Source organism: Cornus florida, unplaced genomic scaffold, assembly GCF_030987335.1.
Source record: "Cornus florida cultivar Cherokee Brave unplaced genomic scaffold, ASM3098733v1 CherokeeBrave_3.0.0_Hap2_Chr10, whole genome shotgun sequence".
In the NCBI taxonomy this organism is placed as follows: domain Eukaryota; kingdom Viridiplantae; phylum Streptophyta; class Magnoliopsida; order Cornales; family Cornaceae; genus Cornus; species Cornus florida.
This window is the reverse complement of record NW_026775580.1, coordinates 1,333,257-1,354,434: the sequence shown is the minus strand read 5'-3', so window position 1 is coordinate 1,354,434 and position 21,178 is coordinate 1,333,257. Positions and strand designations below refer to the sequence as shown.

Here is a 21,178-nt window from a genome sequence, read left to right as displayed (position 1 = left end):
GTGCATTTCGTTCTTTCATCGAATTTCTGCATCATTTGCACATTCATTAGGTCTGGAAGTCACACTTTGAGATAGTCTTCTCTGTGTTATTCAGTGTCTTTGGATCGTGTTTGTCGGGGTTATGCTATTGAGATAGCTGGGCGGACCTTAAAGTTTGATTTTGTTGTTCTTGACATGACGAGCTTTGATGTTATTCTCGGGATGGATTGGTTGTCATTCTTTCGGGCTACGATTGATTGCTTCCGCAGGAGGTTGTCCGATTGCACTCCCAAGGGAGATTGTTTCCATTTTGTGGGAGATCGGAGCGATTCCCACCCAGCGATGGTTTTCAGCATTGGTGACTAGAGTCACCACAAATCTTACTTGGCTAGTTTGCTAATTGAGGAGCATAACAGTTCGGGCTGTGTTCTTCTGACTATTGTTGAGGATTTTGTTGATGTCTTTCCTGAGGAACTGACAGAGTTACCTCCTTTAAGGGAAGTTATTTTTGCCATTGATGCCATTCTCGGTACAGCACCCATCTCTATGGCACCGTACCGTATGGCACCGGTAGAGCTTGATGAGCTGAAAGGTCAGTTGGATGATTTGAAAGCTAAGGGCTTTATTCGTCCTAGTGCTTCACTATAGGGAGCACCGGTTCTTTTTGCGAAGAAAAAAGATGGGTCTTTGAGATTTTGCATCGATTATCGCAAATTAAATCACGCTATGATCAAGAATAGGTATCCTTTACCTAGGATTGATGACTTGTTTGATCAGTTGAAAGGAGCAACATGCTTTTCGAAAATTAATTTGAGATCAAGTTACTATCAGTTGAGGGTTAAGGATGAGGATATATCCAAGACCGCTTTTAACATACGGTATGGCCATTATGAGTTTCTGGTGATGCCATTTGGTTTGACCAATGCTCCAGCAGCCTTCATGGATTTGATGAACTGTGTATTCAGTGACTATCTTAATAGATTTGTGGTGGTGTTCATTGACGACATTCTCATGTACTCAGCTTCGAGGGAAGAGCATGAGTATCACTTGAGAGCAGTTTTACAGATCCTTAAGGATAACCGATTGTATGTGAAATTCGAGAAATGCAAATTTTGACTACCGGAGGTGAGGTTCCTTGGACATGTAGTGTTAGGGGGCGGTGTTGTAGTGGATCCATCGAAAATTGAGTCTGTGATGGATTGGGAGCATCCGAAGATAATGTTTGAGATTCGGAGCTTTCTTGGCCTAGCCGGCTATTACAGGAGATTTGTTCAGGATTTCTCTCGTTTAGCAGCACCTATGACTCGATTTACTCGCAAGGGAGTCAAGTTCATATGGAATGAGGCTTGTAATTTTGCTTTTCAAGAGTTGAAGGTTAGGTTAACATTAGCTCCAGTTTTAATCATACCTGAATGTGGTTTGGGTTACGTGATCTATTGTGATGCTTCGCGAGAAGGTTTAAGGTGTATTCTGATGCAAACTAAACGGGTGGTAGCTTATGGGTCTCGATAGTTGAAGGCTCATGAGTTGAACTATTTGACACCTATTTTGGAGTTGGCAGCAGTGATCTTCGCCCTGAAAAGGTGGAGACATTATTTGTATGGGGAAAAGTTCAAGGTTTTCTCTGATTACAAGAGTCTCAAATATTTTTTCTCTCAGAAGGATTTGAATTTGAGACAACGCAGATAGGTCGAGTTCATGGAGGATTATGACTTTGAGTTACAGTATCATCCGGGAAAGGCCAATGTGGTGGCCGATGCATTGAGTAGGAAGTCACGGAGTACTCTTGCTAGCATTTCCGTCCACATATGGAAGATGCTAGAAAAGCTTGCAGATCTTGGTTTACAGTCATATGAGGATGTTTCACTGGCTATCTTGTTTAGCCTTGTGGCTCAACCAGCTCTTATTAGCAGTGTTATTGAGGCACAGCAGGAGGATGGGGATATGAAGTCCATCCACGATCGGATTTCAGGCGGCGAGAATGTAGAGGGTTGGACCTTGCATTCAAACAGTGGTCTCAGGTACAGAGGGAAGATGTTTGTTCCTTTATCTTGTCGTGACATTATTTTTTGGCATTTTCACCATTCTCGACTCGCAGTTCATCCTAGTGGTACAAAGATGTATCATAATTTGCGGAGACAGTTTTAGTGGAAAGGTATGAAATGAGATGTTTCTCAGTTCGTGGCTAAATGCCTTACTTGTCAACAAGTGAAGGCGAAGCATCAAAGACCGGCAGGTTTGTTGCAACCACTACCAATGGCAGAGTGGAAGTGGGAGCACATCACTATGGATTTCGTGACGAGACTTCCGAGATCCAAGGCAGGGAATGATGCTGTTTGGGTCATTGTTGACAGATTGACTAAAACGGCTCACTTTTTGCTTATGGCAGTGATAGATGACACAGAGAGACTTAGTGGATTGTATATGAGGCAGATTGTCAAGCTTCATTGGGTTCCAGTATCCAATATTTCTTATAAGGATCCCAGATTCACGTCTCACTTTTGACAGAGTTTTCAGGAGGCTTTTGACACGGGGCTTCATTTCAGCACAGCATTCCATCCTTAGACTGATGGTCAGTCGGAGTGTACCATTCAGATATTGGAGGATATGCTACGGGCTTGTATCTTAGATTTTGGGGGTAGTTGGGAAGACTACTTACCCTTGGTTGAGTTTGCCTACAACAACAATTACCAAACCAGTATTGGCATGGCACCTTTTGAGGCGCTGTATGGCAAGCCTTGCAGATCTCCATTTTGTTGAACCGAGGTAGGTGATACAGTCGTTTTGGGTCCCGATATTGTCTTTGAGACTACAGAGAAGATTAAGTTGATTTGACAGCAGTTGGCTACAACTCAGAGTAGGCAGAAGAGTTATGCTGACAGGAGTAGGAAATCCTTGTCTTTTGAGGTAGGGGACCACGTCTTTCTTAAGATTTCTCCATGGAAAGGACTTATGAGATTTTGGCATACGAGCAAGTTGTCTCCTAGGTTCATTGGACCATTTTAAATTTTGGAGCACATCAGTGAAGTTGCTTATCGTTTGGCATTGCCGCCATACTTAGATAGGGTTCACGACGTCTTCCATGTCTCTGTGTTGAGAAAGTACGAGCTAGATCCATCACATGTTTTAAGGTGGACATATATTGTTGTTGATAAGGAAGTGACCTACGAGGAGGGTCCAATCCAGACTCTTGATTCATGGGAGCAAGTCTTGCGGACCAAGACCATTCCATTGGTTAAGGTCTTATGGAGACATCACGGAGTTGAGGAGGCTACCTGGGAGCTCGAATAGGAGGTTCGCTCTCGGTATCCCAATTTGTTCTCTCTTTTAGGTTCGGGTTGATTTCGGGGACAAAATCCTTTTAAGGAGGGTAGGTTGTAATGACCCGATCATTTTCCATCCTTTCTTTTTTTCGGTAATTTTTTTTTTTCGTCTTTTCCCTATTTTGTCTTTTTTTCGTTTATCATTTTTCTTTACATAACCTCACTTTTAGTGCTCAGATTAGATCCCAACTTTGCATGCATCCATGATATTTGAATTCCATGATAATTGTATTTTTACTTTTGTAGAAAATACATTCTTGTTGCTTACTTTTTCATAAAGGGTATGGATGCATATTTTTTTGGAAATATTCTTAATTTTTGGGGTTTTAGTGTAATAATGTAAAATGATTATTTTTCGTCTTGGGGACCGTCTTGTAATCTAATTTGAAAGATATTTTAGAAAATGACCTTTTTGTAGTTTTTGAAAAGTGTGACAAGTGTCACACTCTCATTGAGCCACTTGTTGGCATTGGGGTGGAGAGATTTGGATGCATCATCTTGTGACATTTGGAGGGTGGAGATTCACCAACTTGTTGGCCTAGGATTGGTACATTTGTTGGCTTAGATGGTTGACAAGTGTAGGCTAAAGATTAAACCTAGGAAGGAGCCATTGATTTGTGACAAGTGTAGGCTCACAAATTAGTCTTGCATATGTGTGTGTGTGAGGTAGTGCAAGAGCACATAGTGAGTGGAAGATTACTAAATCCTCCACTCACCATTTTTCACTTTCATCTTTTTCATTTCCTTGTTCTTCAAAACCCTAACCTAGCTACCACAGGAGAAAAGCTTGGTTAATAACTTATTTCTTCATTTTAGCCTCCTTCCACTCACCTTAGACCATTAACCTTAGGAGATAAAAGTTTCCACTCACTTACCTCTTCAAAACCCTTATTTCGTTTTCCATTTTTGAGCTTGGTTGCTTGGGATTATAGAGATTCAATTCTCTATTGAGGTATGGGTGGTAGTATGTTTATATTTTAAGTGCTTTATAATCCTTTGGGGTTTAATATATATTGTGTACATGCTTTTAGAATTATAGTATTGCATATTATAGGAAATCCTTATGATTGACTTAGGGTTTATTGATTTAAGCATGTATATTGTGTATATATCTTGTGTATGATTATTAATGTTGTATAGAACTCTTGTTAACTTATATTACTATACTATTGTGATGATAATTCTATATTTTAGTTGATTACTATTGGTAATTGTAATTATTTTAGAAGCTTAATACTATAATGTTGTAATCTAGTATATAAAGCTTATTGTTGAGGCATGATTTAAATTGATAAGTTGGTGGTATTGTATTACACATTATATCATGTTAAAGACTTGTCATTTGGTTTGCCATTTTAGATTTGGAACCCTAAGACATGGTTTGTGTGGTTTCAAAAATACTTGTGCATGGAGGTGGCTTATATGCCTCAATTATAGTGTATGAATTTTGAACTTAATTATGATTTTGGATTCTCTGGGGACATTGTTACAAGTGATATGGCTAGAGTTTAGCTCTAGTGCGGGAGGTATGAGTTCTCCCCAATTGAGATAGTGCGCACTAGGGTGGTCTTCCCAACTGGTTAATGCCCAGAATAACCGTTTTAATCTTAGTTCATTCCGAGACGTGATGTCCAAGTCTTCCACTAATTGATTTCGCATTCAATTCCAAGTTGACAACTAATGCTTAATTATAACTTATAATTTTTGCTATTGGCTAATTGATGTTGTTAAGTACATTAATGTTAATATGTGTTACTAAAGAATCATTAAGTTAGCTTAAGATGATCCCTTAGAATACCTTGAACATAGACGTTAAGTGGAATAATCCCTTGTATTCGTCTATATTGATCTTGCAATGATATTGAAACTTTAGGGTATACGCATATGCTTCTTCCTACGAGTAACTTGATTACTCACCCTAGTGGTTTGGGTTGTTTTACAGGCAAGGAGACTATGTTCTTGGATGCTCATCATCCCAAGGGGCTCATGAGTACTTTGAAGCATTTTTGTATATTGACATGCACTTGTTTAGCATGTTTTACTTTTGGATGATATATTTTGTATACCATGGATATATATGGTATTTTGCAAGCTAAGATGGCTTCTTTGATGTATTATGTGTATTTAAGTACACTTGACAATGCTCTTTTGTATATATAACATGAGGCCAAGGCCATAAATTTCAAAGCTTACATGTATGCTTTCAAAGCTTAAATTTTACCCTAATAGCCTATTTTGTGAAAATGAAGGTTTGATAGGTCAAATTTTGAAAATGGATGTAATAAGGCTGTAGGCCATTGTAGCGCGTCTACTATGTCATTTTACATATGCGTGCATGTTCACTTTGGCACACACCACCATTCTTGATGAAATGAACACTTGAAGTAGCATTCATTTTCACATTTTTGCTAAATCTGATCTTAAGGGCATTTTTGGTATTTCACTTTAAAAAGTGATTTTAGGGGGGGTTTCTTCTTCATGTTTTTCCAAAAAATGTCATCTTGGTACCAAAAATCCCTCGCGAAGTTCAACTTTCAGTTTTACATTTTAGCAGCTTTTTAACCCTCTTGACCTGATTTCTTGGGAGGGCATTCTGGGCATTTCACAGCGAGTTTTTTTTTTATTTTCTTCTGTGTTGTCGAGTAGAAAACTCAATTTTGGAGGGGGGGGGTGTTTCTTCTTTGTGTTTTTTCCAAAAAATGTCATCTTGGCCCTCAAAAACTCATTTTTTCCTGAAAAACCCCTACTGTCAGCTTTTTATTGACTTGTAGTACAACTGTGTAGATGAATTTGATCTCGTAATAGTTTAGATGACTTGTAGCAGTATTACGGTCATCTTGTTTTGCCTCCTAACCGGTTAGGAAAGTTTGGTAACCGGTTAGATGGCCTTGGGTTGACTATTTTGACCTTTTTACCCATTTTCTTCCGTTAACCATATCTTCTTCGTCTAGACTCCGAATCAAGTGATTCTTGAGTCTAAGTTTATTAATTTTTCGTTCTCTTTCCAATGGTGTGCTCGGTATCACCCAGTTTCATCTTAGAAATGACCTTTTTGCCCCTAGGTTCATTCTTGTCTGTTTTTGAAACATCGCTCCCGCATTTATTTTCTTTGGGTTCCGTGACCTCATTGAGTGTCACATTGGTGTCTTAGAGACGTCGTATTTCTAGAGACTGTTGTTTCATCTTTTGCTTCCGCATTCTGGATTTGTTATCGGATCTACGTTCGGTTCATCACAGGACGCACTGGCCTAAAAACCAAGACCAAAATAGGAAACTCGCTGGATGAGCTACCAAATGTTTTCTGGGCAAACAGGGCCCCCTCAAGACGCCCCATGGGCAAGAGCCCCTTCGCACTAGCCTACAGAACTGAAGTTGTAATTCCAACCAAGATGGTTTTCGTAACCATTTGAAGCTTGGCACAGGGGCAGGAACCAAACGATCAACTGCTTACCTTCTGGAGGAGAAAAGAAAGGTAGCAGCCATTCGGTTGGCAGCCAATCAACAAAGCTTGATGAATAGCTACAACAAAAGGGTCAAACACAGAAATTTCAACCCAGGGGACCTTGTGCTCCCGAAATCAGAAGGATACATGGAAAAATTGGAACCTAATTGGAAAGGTCAATTCCGAGTCTCAGATGTGATAGGAAAATGAGCATACAGACTCCAACACCTGAATGGCACTATAATAGACAAACCAAGGAACGCAATGCAATTGAAAGGTATTTTCAATAGAATAATCGCACCAATGTTTTTAATTGGTCCCTTTGACAATGAATAAACCTGTTTTGCTTCCTCTTCAAACTTGTATCCCACATCGACTAAAAAATCAGCTTTTCCTTTATTAAAAAAAAAAAATTTGTGTGATTTAAAAATCAGCAAGAGGAACACTTTGATAATAGTGACCCATTGATAATGACAGCCCGTCATCAAAAGGCCCATTATTAAGTGTCTCCCCCCGTGACCCCCTCCTTTTATTTTGGACTTGGCCCAAATGTGGCCTATATTCTTAAAAAAAAATGAATATATATATTCAAAAAACGCGAAAGCCTAAAGAGCCGATTGCAACAAAAAGATGAAGGCCTGAAGAGTCGAATACCAAACCAAATTCCATCAAAATTTGGTTAAGTCAAAAAAGTCTAATGACCCCAAAAGCTGATCGCAACAAAAAGATGAAGGCCTGAAGAGCCGAACGCCAAACCAAATTCCATCAAAAATTGGTTAAGTCAAAAAGCCAAATGGCCCGAAGAACCGATTGCAACAAAAAAGAGAAGGCCCGAAAAGCCAAACGTTAAACCAAATTCCATCAAAATTTGGTATCGCAACAAAAAGGCGAAGGCCCGAAGAGCCAAATATCACACCAAATTCCATCAAAATTTGGTTAAGTCAAAAATCCGATCGCAATAAAAAGTAAAGGCCCGAGGAGCCGAACGTCACACCAAATTCCATCAAAATTTGGTTAAGTCAAAAAGTCGAATGGCCTTAAGAGCCGATTGCAATAAAAGGCGAAGGCTCGAGGAGCCGAGCTTCACACCAAATTCCATCAAATTTTGGTTAAGTCAAAAAGTCAAACTGCCCAAAGAGTTGATCAGAACAAAAAGGCGAATGACCGAAGAACCGATCGTAACAAAAAGGGGAAGGCCCGAGGAGCCAAACGATGCACCAAACTCCATCAAAATTTGGCTAAGTCTAAAAATCGAGTGGCTCCAAGAACCAGTCTCAATAGAAGGCAGAGGCTCGAAGAGCTAAACGCCATACAAAACATTATCAAAAGTTAGCTAAATAAATAAATAAAAAGGAGACTAAACAGCTGTTGGGGCTAAATGAAACGGAGGGTTCCAAAAACATAAGCAATCTCAGAAAATGTGAGGAAGAGAAGCTAAATTCCATTAAAATGAAAATTACAAGTGGAGGTAGGACATACCCTACACCTCCAAATAAAAAAAAAATATAAAAAATAAAAAAGAAGGAAAAGATTCTACACATGTCAAGCCTTATCGATATTCCTTCACAACATCAGCTCCGCCCTCTACATTAAACTCCTGCGTGAAGGCATCAACCAGCTCTACTCTAGCCGAACCAGAGGTAGGAAGAGATGCGTCCAGAGCCATAGTAGGCACACCGAATGAACTTGATGGGTATTGAAGATGAGGCAGAACGTCCGAAGCCTTTTTGCCCTTCAGCAGAGCAGCAAATTCCATCTCACCAGCTCCGGCAGGTGGTTCATTATATTCCCCAATGACTTTGAGCCCTTGCCCCACATCATGCTCATCAGCGTCGCCATATTCCCTCTCCTCTGAAGGAAGCTGGCCTTGAGCAAAGCCAAGTCTAAATCCCTTAGCATAGCGAAAGTTGGCAATCTGGGAGAAACGAGCAAACATCTCTAGACCTCCATCCTTGCAAGTCTAGATCCAAGAATTAGCCTTCCCAAGCTGAAGCTTAAACTCAACAACCTTATCTTCTAGCTCTCCGACCCTCTTGCCGAAATACTCAACCGATTTCTGCCGCTCGGTAGCCTTTCGCCTGGCATCAAGAGAAGTCTCCAAAAACTCTACCCTTTTCTGGAGAGCTACAGATTGGTTCGCCAAAAGAGAATCAACCGAAAGCTTCTTCATAAGAGCCAACATTAAAAATAAGCTCTACAATGAGAAAACTGGGGAGTAAGGGAGATAAGATCATCAACACTCATCTACTATTGAAGAATCTTATCCCTAGGTGGCCAAGCCCAATAAAACCTTTGGATCCTCGACTCCAGAATCACCGAGGCTGATGGAAGAACTATCAGCCTTTAAAATCTCAGGAATCCACCTTTTAGTGGATCTTGTAAAGTCACCACCAATAGTATCATTCTTGGCAGAAACTAAAGCACCCTTGCCCTTAAAAGCCCCAACAATGAGATTAAGACGCTTAGAGGTAGGGGCATCCAACACTAGAGAACACTTGGGAACCAAAGAAGAGGAGACCCCCTTTAATTTATGAGGGGTGAGGGCCTTGTTCGCCCTAGCAATACTATTATTCCTCTCCTTCAGTAGCTTAGCAGCCGCCTCCCTTTCTTTCTTGGGGGGCGGAAGTTCCATAACTGATTAGGAAAGCAAAAGATGAGCAGGGAAAACATAATCAGCTTCAGTATCAGAGGTGTCAAGGTTGATAGGCTCCTCGGGATTTGGAACAATCATAGGGGAATCCCTAGAAATTGCCTCGAGAAGAGAAGAAGAGAGTAGGAACCAAGCAGAAGAGACGTTATTCCAAACGTTCGACTAAAGGTAATCAAACCGGATGTCTGCAACTTTAGAAGGGAAAAAGTCAGTTTTATGACCCAAGAAGTCAAAAATATAACAGAAATTCTTAACCATACAAATAAAGCAAAAAGACTCGCCCAAATCATCGAGCACAGGGAAACAAAGAGTATAAAAGCTCGTTCGAATAGGAAAATCCTAAACAGAAGAAGAGCGCCAGGCCCCTCCTACCTTAACAATCATGTCCTTCCACTCTTTACCGGAGGTGCTAAAACCAATAAAAAGAGGACCTACCCATCCTAGAATGAAAATGGTACCTGCCCTCCTCTCCTTTTTATCCTATTTAATGTATAATAGAAGAGAAGATCAATGAAATTCAAGGATAGCCCAAGGACCTTGTTCAAAGCCAGAAGGCAAGAAATGATGTGGAAGAAATTAGGGTTAACCTAAAGAATGGCTAAATTCAACACAAATAGAACAACTCCCACTAACTACCGATATCCTCGATTTAGAATCGGATGACCGAGCACTATAAGTACGTTCACTGTTATCTTGACTCTTGATGGGAGAATGAAATAAGAGAATAAGATAGTAAGAGAAAACGGCGGACCTTGATGACGAAGAAAAGACTATAGCAATAACAGTCAAATTCGCTGTCTAAGCCAAGGTATTTTCACCAGTGTAGACAAACACAGTCACAGGAGCCCAATATATAGAAGTTACCAGGCAGATAGCGAAGGGACAAAAGCATGAGACCCCAAAGTTCAGAAACCAAAGAAATAATGATAAGCAGTAACGGCCGAAAGCTCCTCGACTTCTAAAAATAGTTCAAATTCCTTACATAAATTTGATTCATAAAAGGAATTGGGGCCAAAGTGTGGAGGTAAATTCTCCCACCATTCATAGCACGCCACGTGTCCACAAAACAACAAAGGCCCAGCATGAGAATGGTTAGCCTAGAAGACCAATGCAGCTAACACCCAAGAACAACAAACGACCCGAGCAAAGGAAGCCCAACCCAATCTCGTTCAAAACATCCCATAACATTTGTAATAAAGAGTGATTGCATGAAAATAGGGCCATGAATGTCCACGCACAAAACTGTCAATAACAGCCCTAGGAAAAGCTTTGTAAACATATATAAATAAGAGATCAATGAGAAGGAAAATATCAGCAATTTCTAGCAATCTGATTTTCTTCTGTCTACATTATTTCAATTCAGTAATATTATCTTTACTATAATTTTTATTTTACTTAAGTGTTTCTGGTGACAAATTTTGCACCTACACAGGCAGTGTTCATTATTAAGTTTATTTCTTATTATCCTTTGATTAAACAAATTAAATAAAGTTTATTTTCAATAGACAATAAATTTTTTTTTTTTTTTCTCTCTCTCTGTAATGACCCGCTCCACCACATGGTATGATATTGTCCGCTTTGGGCCTATAATGATGACCCTATGGGCGGGTGTGCCGTGGGCGGGTGCGAGAGACACTGTCAGGCTACCACACTGGCGAGCTACGGGTACACAGTCCCACATCGCCTGGGTAGAGGAAAGGTGAAGTGCTTATATGTAAATATGTCACCTCCAATTGGTATGAGGCCTTTAAGGGTGAAACCCAAGAGCAAAACCGTGCAGGCTCAGGCCCAAAGCGGACAATATCATACCATGTGGTGGAGCGGGTCGTTACAAATGGTATCAGAGCCTGACCCAGCCGAAAGTGTGCCGACGGGGACGTCGGGCCTCCAAGGGGGGTGGATTGTGATGACCTTGTGGGAAGGTGTGCTGTGGGCAGGTGCAAGAGACACTGTCAGGCTACCACACTGGCGAGCTACGGGTGCACAAGTCCCACATCGCCTGGATAGAGGAAATGTGAAGTGCTTATATGTAAGTGCATCATCTCCAATTGGTATGAGGCCTTTTGGGTAAAACCCAAGAACAAAACCGTGCTGGCTCAGGCCCAAAGCGGACAATATCATACCATGTGGTGGAGCGGGTCGTTACAAATGGTATTAGAGCCTGACCCAGCCGGAAGTGTGCCGACGGGGATGTCGGGCCTCCAAGGGGGGTGGATTGTGATGACCCTGTGGGCGGGTGTGCCGTGGGCGGGTGCGAGAGACACTGTCAGGCTACCACACTGGCGAGCTATGGGTGCACAATCCCACATCACCTAGGTAGAGGAAAGGTGAAGTGCTTATATGTAAGTGTGTCACCTCCAATTGGTATGAAGCCTTTTGGGGTGAAACCCAATAGCAAAACCGTGCGGGCTCAGGCCCAAAGCGGACAATATCATACCATGTGGTGGAGTGGGTCGTTACAAATGGTATCAAAGCCTGACCCAGCCGAAAGTGTGCCGACGGGGATGTCGGGCCTCCAAGGGGGGTGGATTGTGATGACCCTGTGGGTGGGTGTGCCGTGGGCGGGTGCGAGAGACACTGTCAGGCTACCACACTGGCGAGCTACGGGTGCACAGTCCCACATCGCCTGTGTAGAAAAAAGGTGAAGTGCTTATATGTAAGTGTGTCACCTCCAATTGGTATGAGGCCTTTTGGGGCAAAACCCAAGAGCAAAACCATACAGGCTCAGGCCCAAAGCGGACAATATCATACCATGTGGTGGAGCGGGTCGTTACAAATCATAATGGTAACAACCCGCTCCACCATATGGTATGATATTGTTCGCTTTGGGCCTGAGCCCGCACGGTTTTGTTCTTAGGCTTTACCCCAAAATGCCTCATACCAATTGGAGATGATGCACTTACATATAAGCACTTCACATTTCCTCTACCCAGGCGATGTAGGACTTGTGCACCCGTAACTCGCCAGTGTGGTAGCCTGACAGTGTCTCTTGCACCCGCCCACAAGGTCATCACAATCCACCCCCCTTGGAGGCCCGACGTCCCCGTCGGCACACTTCCGGCTGGGTCAGGCTCTGATACAATTTGCAACGACTCACTCCACCACATGGTATGATATTGTCCGCTTTGGGCCTGAGCCCGCACGGTTTTGTTCTTGGGCTTTACCCCAAAAGGCCTCATACCAATTGGAGGTGATGCACTTACATATAAGCACTTCACATTTCCTCTACCCAGGCGATGTGGGACTGTGCACCCGTAACTCGCCAGTGTGGTAGCCTGACAGTGTCTCTTGCACCCGCCCACGGCACACCCGCCCACAAGGTCATCACACACACTCTCTCTATATATATATATATATCTGTTTATTTGTTCGAAGATATTTTCAGACCTATCTTCGAATTTGTTGGCACCAAAACTTTGCAGCCACCTCAGCGATGACATCAACCAACCAAAGAGTAACAAGTGTTAATAATGTATCATTTTATTACATATCATTAGAGAAAGCGCGTGGAGCAATATAGCGATTGCACACATGGTTGTAAAAATTTGAAGGGTAAGGCTACCAAGTTTGTGAAGAAGTTTGAGGAATCGGGGCTTAACTAATTCAAAAGGAAGGCCAACATGAGGGAGAAGAATCCGTATATCATAACTGGAGAGAGGAAGTTCATTTGAAGAAAGATTCCTAGTCAACATCAAATTCATTAACTAAAAAGAAGAGAACAAAGGAAAGAGATATTTTAGCAAGAAGATAGGCGATTTAGTTGATGAAAGACTTCTATAAATAGGAGGATTGTAATTCTTTCCAAACGGTCCAGCACCCCTCCAAAAACATGCAATTCAATTGACTCTGTGTCATTTATCAATTTTTAATCATGCCAACTTCTATTTAAGTATTTTAATTCCAATTGAAACTTGCATTCAAGTTCTCTAATTTCTAGCAACTTTCATTTCTTGCACTTTTTCATTCTAATGACACTTTCTATTTTGATAATTTAATTTTAACAATATTATTTCCTTTCCAAATTCCTTTTCTAGCAATTTAAATTCTAGTCATCTAATTTTCTGTAATTTAATTTCTTTACACTTTTTTTTTTTTTTCATGCAATTTCAATTCAACCGTTTCACTTTATATTACACTTTTCTTTAGCACCTCAAAAGTCCTTGCAAACAAGGCAAGAAAAGAACTTTGCTGGGAGTTCTTACTATTCTCTCTCCCACATAATCGTCTGCAATCCGCCATCACTTAAAAAGGGATAGTTGATGTTCAATTCATTTAAGTAATCTAAAGACTCTGGCACACCCGCAAACTCTATCAACAGTGTGAGCCAAATTTCGCGCGAATATAAATTGGCACACCCGGTGGGACCCCCACCTGGTGTTTAACGAAAACGCAATGCCACGTCCAAGATATTCTAAGTCCGTTGCCACCAATGATGAGCCTGAAGAAGAACATCAGCCAACCCAGGCTAGTAGCCGTATGCTGGGCCCTGTGGATGAACTAGTTATACGATCTGGAGTATCAATAGTTCAAGCATAGGTCAATTCTTTAGTAAAGGCGGAACTTTAGCCAACATAAGCTGGTAGCTCTACATTGGGCCCTACGGATGAACTAGCTATACAATCAAAAGTATCAATAGTTAAAACACAGGTGTGGTCTTTATTAGAGGCAATGGGAAGAATAAGTACACGTTAAAACAACCTGCACGAAACAATATCTCAGTTTTCATCCGCCATTATGAATAGGCCGGCTCTGCCTTGGAGTTCCAATAATTCAGAATCGGTCACTTAGCCGATTTTGTCATAAGTTGTTCAGCCAGCAGTGAATGCTCAGCCATGGCCGCTAGTGGTTTTACTTTAACCAAGTATAACAGCAAATCTCCTAACGAATCTGCTGCCAACTTGGGCAAAAAATTCATTGCAGCCAATTGCTACAACCATCCTTCAACCACCTACGTACAATCAGTCACCAATGACAAATAAACATCAGCGGCCGCAAGTAATTCCTCTAAACCCTCCTCGGGTACCCTTTAACTCGGGGGGGAAACCAGGTTAGGTGTAGAACTCCAAATACACTTCACACTTAGGTATCGCCACAGCCGGGCATCGAGGGGCAAGATATGGCCCATCAGCTACAAGATTAGCAGAATTATAATCAGCCACCAGTGGAAAATCAGCCTCAAGTGGTAAATCAATCGTAGCAAGAATGTCCAAAATATCAGCATATTGCTTCCATACCACAACCTCCGACACTCAGGGGGCAAGCCGATGGTTAATCAGCCACAAGGTTGGTCAAATTATTATCAGCCACCGATGGCAAATCAACCGTTTATTATATATCAGTTTGGACTCGAGAGGCAACAAATGGCCAATCAGCCAAAAGATTGATTGAATTATAATCAGCCACCAGCAAAAAATCAGCCACTAAAGGTAAATCAAGATCGACCAGTCATTTATCAGCCCAATCAACCAACGATGGTTGATATCAAGTAAGAATATGGTCATGGCCTTAGGCGGATAGGCCGGCCAATGTACAAAAAGCCTTATCCAGACATAGAAGATACAATATCCCTAACTTTGTGTCTTTTAGTAGTGAAGGAAACCAATCAGCTGTAGAGCACATCAACTGCTTCACAGTTCAATATGGTGAGGTTGGTACTAACACTTGGTTAAAGATAAGGCTTTTCCCAAACTCTTTGACAAGGGCAGCCTTCTCGTGGTATATTCATCTGCCGCCAAATTCCATTTTCAATTGGCAGCAAATGGAAGAAATATTTCACTCTCAATTTTACATTACCAAGCCAAAATCAGCCACATACGGCATTCAACCATCTACCATATCAACCAAAAGAGGAGTAGCTGATATTGGGAAAAGGCAATTAACGATGACATTTTGAAATTCTCTAAAAAGCTGTCAGAAGTTATGGGGTTTATCAATGATCTTTTCATAGCAGGTAGTAATGTGATCAACTAAGATCCCAAAGAGAAGGTTAATGAAGGGAATCAACCTAAGGTTACTAAAAGTACACCGTCAGCCACTCCAAATGCCAAGGCTGTGGAAGAATTAAAAGAACAATTGAGAGAAACCTAATATGCTCTCATTTAACATGGTTGCTGCCCTCAATGGAAGATTATTAATCGAGGTAAAGTTAATTTTTTCATAAAATAAAAGTCCAAACTCGGTCTTCTAAAAGAAGTGTTCAAGAGAGATACATTTTTCAACAAAGGAAAATAATATCAGGATCAAATTAGCCAGATTACCAGAATGTTTGGCCAAGAGTGACAGCTAATCCTCAACCCAGATCGTCGTTGGCTGAAAGAATTATTTTAGCTCGTCGTCCTTAACCTAATTTCAAGAAAAGAAAGCGGGAATGACAACAAAAAAGATTTAAGCTGAGAAGAAATTCGTGGAAGAAAATAAATCTGCCATTTAATGCAAATTTTTACTTGACCAATGGAATACTAAACAATGAGAATCATGTTCTGTTCAGGTTGAAAAGCATAAATAGAATGGGGCGACTAGCATCGGCCATTATCAATAGAAGTCTGACTGATGTTAACTTTAAAAAGTTATTCAGAAAGGTTTTTCGGCCGATGATAAAGCTTCCTCGACTAGTTGTTGAAGTGCCAATTAAAGAATTATGGAGGAGTCAGGACATCATAGCCGCTTACATTCTAAAAGCTTACTCGGTCGAGAAAAAATTGGCTACAAAAGAAATACTATTCTTGGTATTTTCAGCTGATATAGCTAAAATCATTAAAGAAAATGAAGATTCAAAAACTTGGGATAAGGTACTTTCAGAAGGACCATAGAAGTATAAAAATTCAAAAGGATCAGCCACCAGAAAAGCACCATACTAGTAGAATGTTGTTCTTTTAACAGAGAAGCCAATTAGATCGGCCCAAATGACATTGCATAACAACCCGATCCCGGCTGATTACGATCATGCCTTACTAGTAGAGTTGGAAAACTTTAATGATGTTGTCTATCATGGGTTTATAAATGGCTAATACCTTGAAGGGTATCAACCAGCTTTGTGAGAATAATGGAAGTATCATGATCGGCCAGTCGTGGATGATGCAAAATAAAGACTAACTTAGTGGTTGTCCGAAAGAAATAAGGTTTTAAAACTCATTGATTTGCCATCTTATTCCAAGCGATGAATTCAATAATGGTTTGGAGATTTTCCTTGCATTAAACTTTAAAATTCCAAAAAATATTATCGGCTTAGGTGGCCGATAACACATTTGAAATTTGGGGGCCATTTGTTGGCACCAAAACTTGGCAGCCACATCAGCGATAACGTGTACCAACCAGAGAGCAGCAAGTGTTAATAATGTGGCATTTTATTATATGTCATTAAAAGGAAGCGCATGGAACAATATAGCGACTACACGCACGGTTGTAAAAATTTGAAGGGTAAGGCTGCTAAGTTTGTGAAGAAGTTTGAGACAAGTAACAAATCTGGGCTTGATTAATTCAAAGGGAAGGCCAACATGAGGGAGAAGAATCCATATATCGTAACTAGAGAGGGGAAGTTCATTTCAAGAAAGAGACCTAGTCAACATCAAATCCAGTAACTAAAAAGGAGAGAATCAAGGAAAGAGATGTTTTAGGAAGAAGATGAGAATTTAGTTGATGAAAGATTTCGATAAATAAGAGGGTTGTAATTCTTTCCAAATAGTCCAGCACCACTCCAAAAACATGCAATTCAGTTGACTCTACGTCATTTATCAATTCTCAATCATGTTAACTTTTTTTCAAGTATTTTAATTCCAGTGGCAACTTCCATTCAAGTTCTCTAAATTCTAGCAACTTTCTTTTTTAGCACTTTTTCATTCCAATGACATTTTCTATTTTGATACTTCAATTTCAGCAATATTCTTTCCTTTCCAAATTCGTTTTCTGGCAATTTAAATTCAATGTCAATTCTTTTCTGCATTATTTAAATTCTAGTCATTTAATTTTTTGCAATTTAATTTTTTTTGCACTTTTCTTTCCATGCAATTTCAATTAAGCTGTTTCATTTTATATTGCACTTTTCTTTTAACACCTCAAAAGTCCTTATTTGCAAGAACCTTACTAGGAGTTCTTACTATTCTCTCTCCCAGACAATTGCCTGCAAAAAGTTCTCCACGCATACTCTTAGAAAGAGCACTCTTTTTCTTTAGTTAGGTAGTTCTCGCAGTCGTAAAACCCTTTATAAGTAAGGAGAGTCGAAGGCCGGGCAAAGTGGAATGGTGTAACAAGGGTCATTTGACCCACATCAGATCTGGATAGAAAAGTGATTGGGTATAAATGGGTGGGTATGCAGCATTACCCAACAGCTTGAGCTTTTGAGTAAATGGGCAAACACCCACTCGTTACAATTAGTATTAGAGTCAAACCTTGATCTGGTGTCACGCCAAGCACCTAACTCGGAGGGCTTCCGGATTTGTAACCCGAGTAGATAGGGTGGCCCAAGTCGCAACGAGAACGTTGGTAAGGAGGAATGTAACAAGAGTCATTTGTCCCATATCGAATCCGGATGAGAAAATGATTTGATATAAAATGAGTGAGTATGCAACATTACCTAACAATTTAAACTTTTGAATAAATGGACAAATGGCCACTTACAATTGGTACTAGGGACCCTTTCTCACCCAGCCCTACCTTACCCTATGTATTCGAGGAGGCCCGCAAACTCTATCAGTCGTGAGCTGAATACCCTTTCTCACCCAGCCTTACCTTACCCTATGTATTCGAGGAGGCCCGCAAACTATCAGACGTGAGCTAAATTTCGCATAAACAAAATTACTCCTCCCTCTATCTCTATATCTATATCCATCTCCAAAGACCCTTGTCTCAGATATTTTACTCAGCTTTGCCACCGACGCTAATGGCTTCCTCTTGAAGGGATTGAGCTGGTGATAAATATTTTAGACGCCCATAGCAATATAGAGAGATTCTGTCCCATAATGGGTGAAACAAATTTGATTTCTGCTGAACGTTTTTTTATGGATGAAGCTTGACGAGATCTAAAGATGGTGCTTTCACCAAGATCTTGGACCACATCATCTAGGGAAAGACACAGCATTTAAAAGTGTCATGTTTCCCCTTTGGTTTTACACCAGCATGACAACAAAAACAAGAAAGACCACATCAAACTAATGGCTTTTCGAGATGGGCATCGAAAATGGAATGGTTTTGATTTTTTCCAATTGAGAAAGAAAGAAGAGGACTAACTTTCATGCTACGATTAAATATCTGAGGAAAAAGTGCCAAGAAACCCTACAAATTGATAGTATCAGGTCTCTGGTACACATATTGATATGCATAACAGCCTCTGCTCATTTATTGTTGCTGCAATATGAGTCTGTAAATCTGTCTCTCCAGAGCTAAAGACGATCGAATCCTGCAACAGGTCCGCAATTACTCGTTTCTAACTGAGTAAAAATAATAATAATAATAATAATAAGATTTCTGAAACAAACAGAACAGCTAATTAGGCCAACAATTCCCCAACATTCTACCGCCATAAAAATTCAGTAACTGATGCATCAATCAGAGTTACATTGAAGTCTTTTTGTTTCCATTAAAATATATCATCTTCATATGACCTACCCCAACAACAAAAAGGAAATGAGCTGAGGACTTCGGATCCATGCATCACCTTCCTACCTGAGCCTGCTTTGCACAAGTCCATTGTCTTACTACAACATATCCTCGTGATAGAGATGAAGCCCCAGACCAAAACGAGCACAAGCCCGACGAAATGCCATTGCTTCTGCCTTCTGCACAGGATCTCCATAGCCTTCCACATTTAGTGGTGCAGTCCCTGTTGACTCCCGATACATCTTGTTGAAATAAAAAGTAAATAGTAATGCAAGTTAGCCTTCTCTTTTTCTTCCCCTGTATTACTTATTTATGGCTTTCAGGATATAACAAAAAGTAGTAAAGCAATTACCCAGCTTGAAACTTAAAAATCCAAAGTTTCTCTAATTAATCCCTCCTCATTTGGACCAGAAACACCAAATAGACATATAGCTATGGAGAGAGATTTCAGATGTGACAAAGTTATACATTAACAAATTTTGTAACTTAGAGGGGCAGATTCAGATTAGAGATTTTCATATATTACTGGAGGCATATATCAGTGTCAGCCGTAGGCTGTCGAGATGACTGTACACATGGTAAAACATGGCCAACAATGATATAAGAGCATGGACCTAAATGGCGTGAAGTGGGGCCTAAAATGAGGTCTCACTTCAGGCCATCAATGGCCTTAATTGCTTCACTAGGCACGCGCCTGTGTGAAGTGAGACGCACAATTGAAAATTTAAACTACCATAATAATATTTATATCTCATAAGTCATATCAATATTCTAAAAACTAATATCAAATATAAAAAAGTAAATCCATCAACCATACAAGCATCCAACAACCATAATACAGAGCACAAATTTGTTTTCTTGAAAGGCAAAGCAAAAATGTGTTTTTTTGAATGACAAAACAAAGCACAAAAAGAAATAAATATGTTAACTAAAAAAAAAAAAAAATTGTTAACAAGAAAAAAAGAAAAGAAAAAACAGAGCCAAAAAAAAAAAAAAAGACAGAGGAGAATTATACGAAGAGAGAGATGTAAACAAAGATAAGAAGAGGGGAGATCTAGAGGAGAAAAAATAAATAAATAAAAACATAAAAAAATAAAAAGAAGAAGAAGAAGAAGAAGAACTAGTGTGACTTCGTTGTTCATCTTTGCAACTAGGGCTTTGTCTTCATCTCACAATCTCATTCTATCGTTGTTCGGTTAACACTTTGACTCTAAGGCTTTCTTATTTTTTTATTCTTTTGTACAAAAGTTCCTTCTATCGTACGCTTGGGCATTCTTTTTTGTTTATTAAGTTGCCAAAAGTACCCTTTTTGGCTTAAGAAATAGAACATTCGTATTTTTTTAAACAACTATCAGTGAGTGCGCTTCACAAACAAGACGAGGCGCAACCGAGGTACGTGCCTAGTAAACATCAGTGAGCCTGGGATGACAACAGGCGCTAAACCTGAGCCTCGAGCCTAGGCACGCCTTTAACAACACTGGGCCTAACAAAATGAACTGTATTTTAGGATTTTATTGGCATGCATCAAGAAAAAGAAAACAAGTGAATCTAAATTGATCCAAAGAGCATCTTCTTATTCTCATCTTCTGCTTCCTTTTTTCACCATTTTCTGATATGCAACCAAGTCAGTTTTTCAAGCAATTATTTAATCTAGTATGAGAAAAATATATGCAGCACTACTAGAAGAATTAATACTCTCCCCACAATATCATAATCACACGGCAATAGGTGAGACACATGAACCCAAGTCAAATATGGGCACTCTAAATGTAAAAGGGACATTACCCCGTCCTAGTCCTCCCACAGTAGGGTCTTGCAGAGGGAAGTCTCGAGACAGACCTCACGGTGACCCTCTACATGTGATGATGAAAAACAAAGAAAAAACTGAAATTTGAAATCAAAGAAGGTTTCCTACTTTCCTGCATTAAGAGATTGATGAAACCCCATTTTAACCGCATCCCATTTAATTAAAATTCCAACCAAGTATATCATACATTACAATATTAAATAAAATGAATTTACTAATCAAAAACTAAAAGAAATGAATTTAAACATTGAGGAATGTGCCAAATACTGAGAGTATGGCAAAATCTGAGAGTTTAGGGAGCTCCAATAATACTAAAGCCACAAACCCGCACCCATGGTTCGCCGAACCGTTCGATTCAGTTTGCAATGAGCTCTGCAAGTGTCAAG

General features: G+C 40.1%; 1 protein-coding gene across 1 annotated transcript in view; it reads right to left on the bottom strand.

The window, feature by feature from the left end:
- Positions 1-18,808: 18,808 nt before the first annotated feature.
- The window catches only part of LOC132275871 (DNA repair RAD52-like protein 1, mitochondrial), a 57,595-nt gene continuing 55,225 nt past the window's right edge, over positions 18,809-21,178 (bottom strand). The window contains exon 4 of the mRNA XM_059777042.1: positions 18,809-19,227. Coding sequence (XP_059633025.1) covers positions 19,084-19,227 — 144 coding nt within the window. The 3' untranslated portion in view covers positions 18,809-19,083. The remainder of the gene's footprint in view (positions 19,228-21,178) is intronic.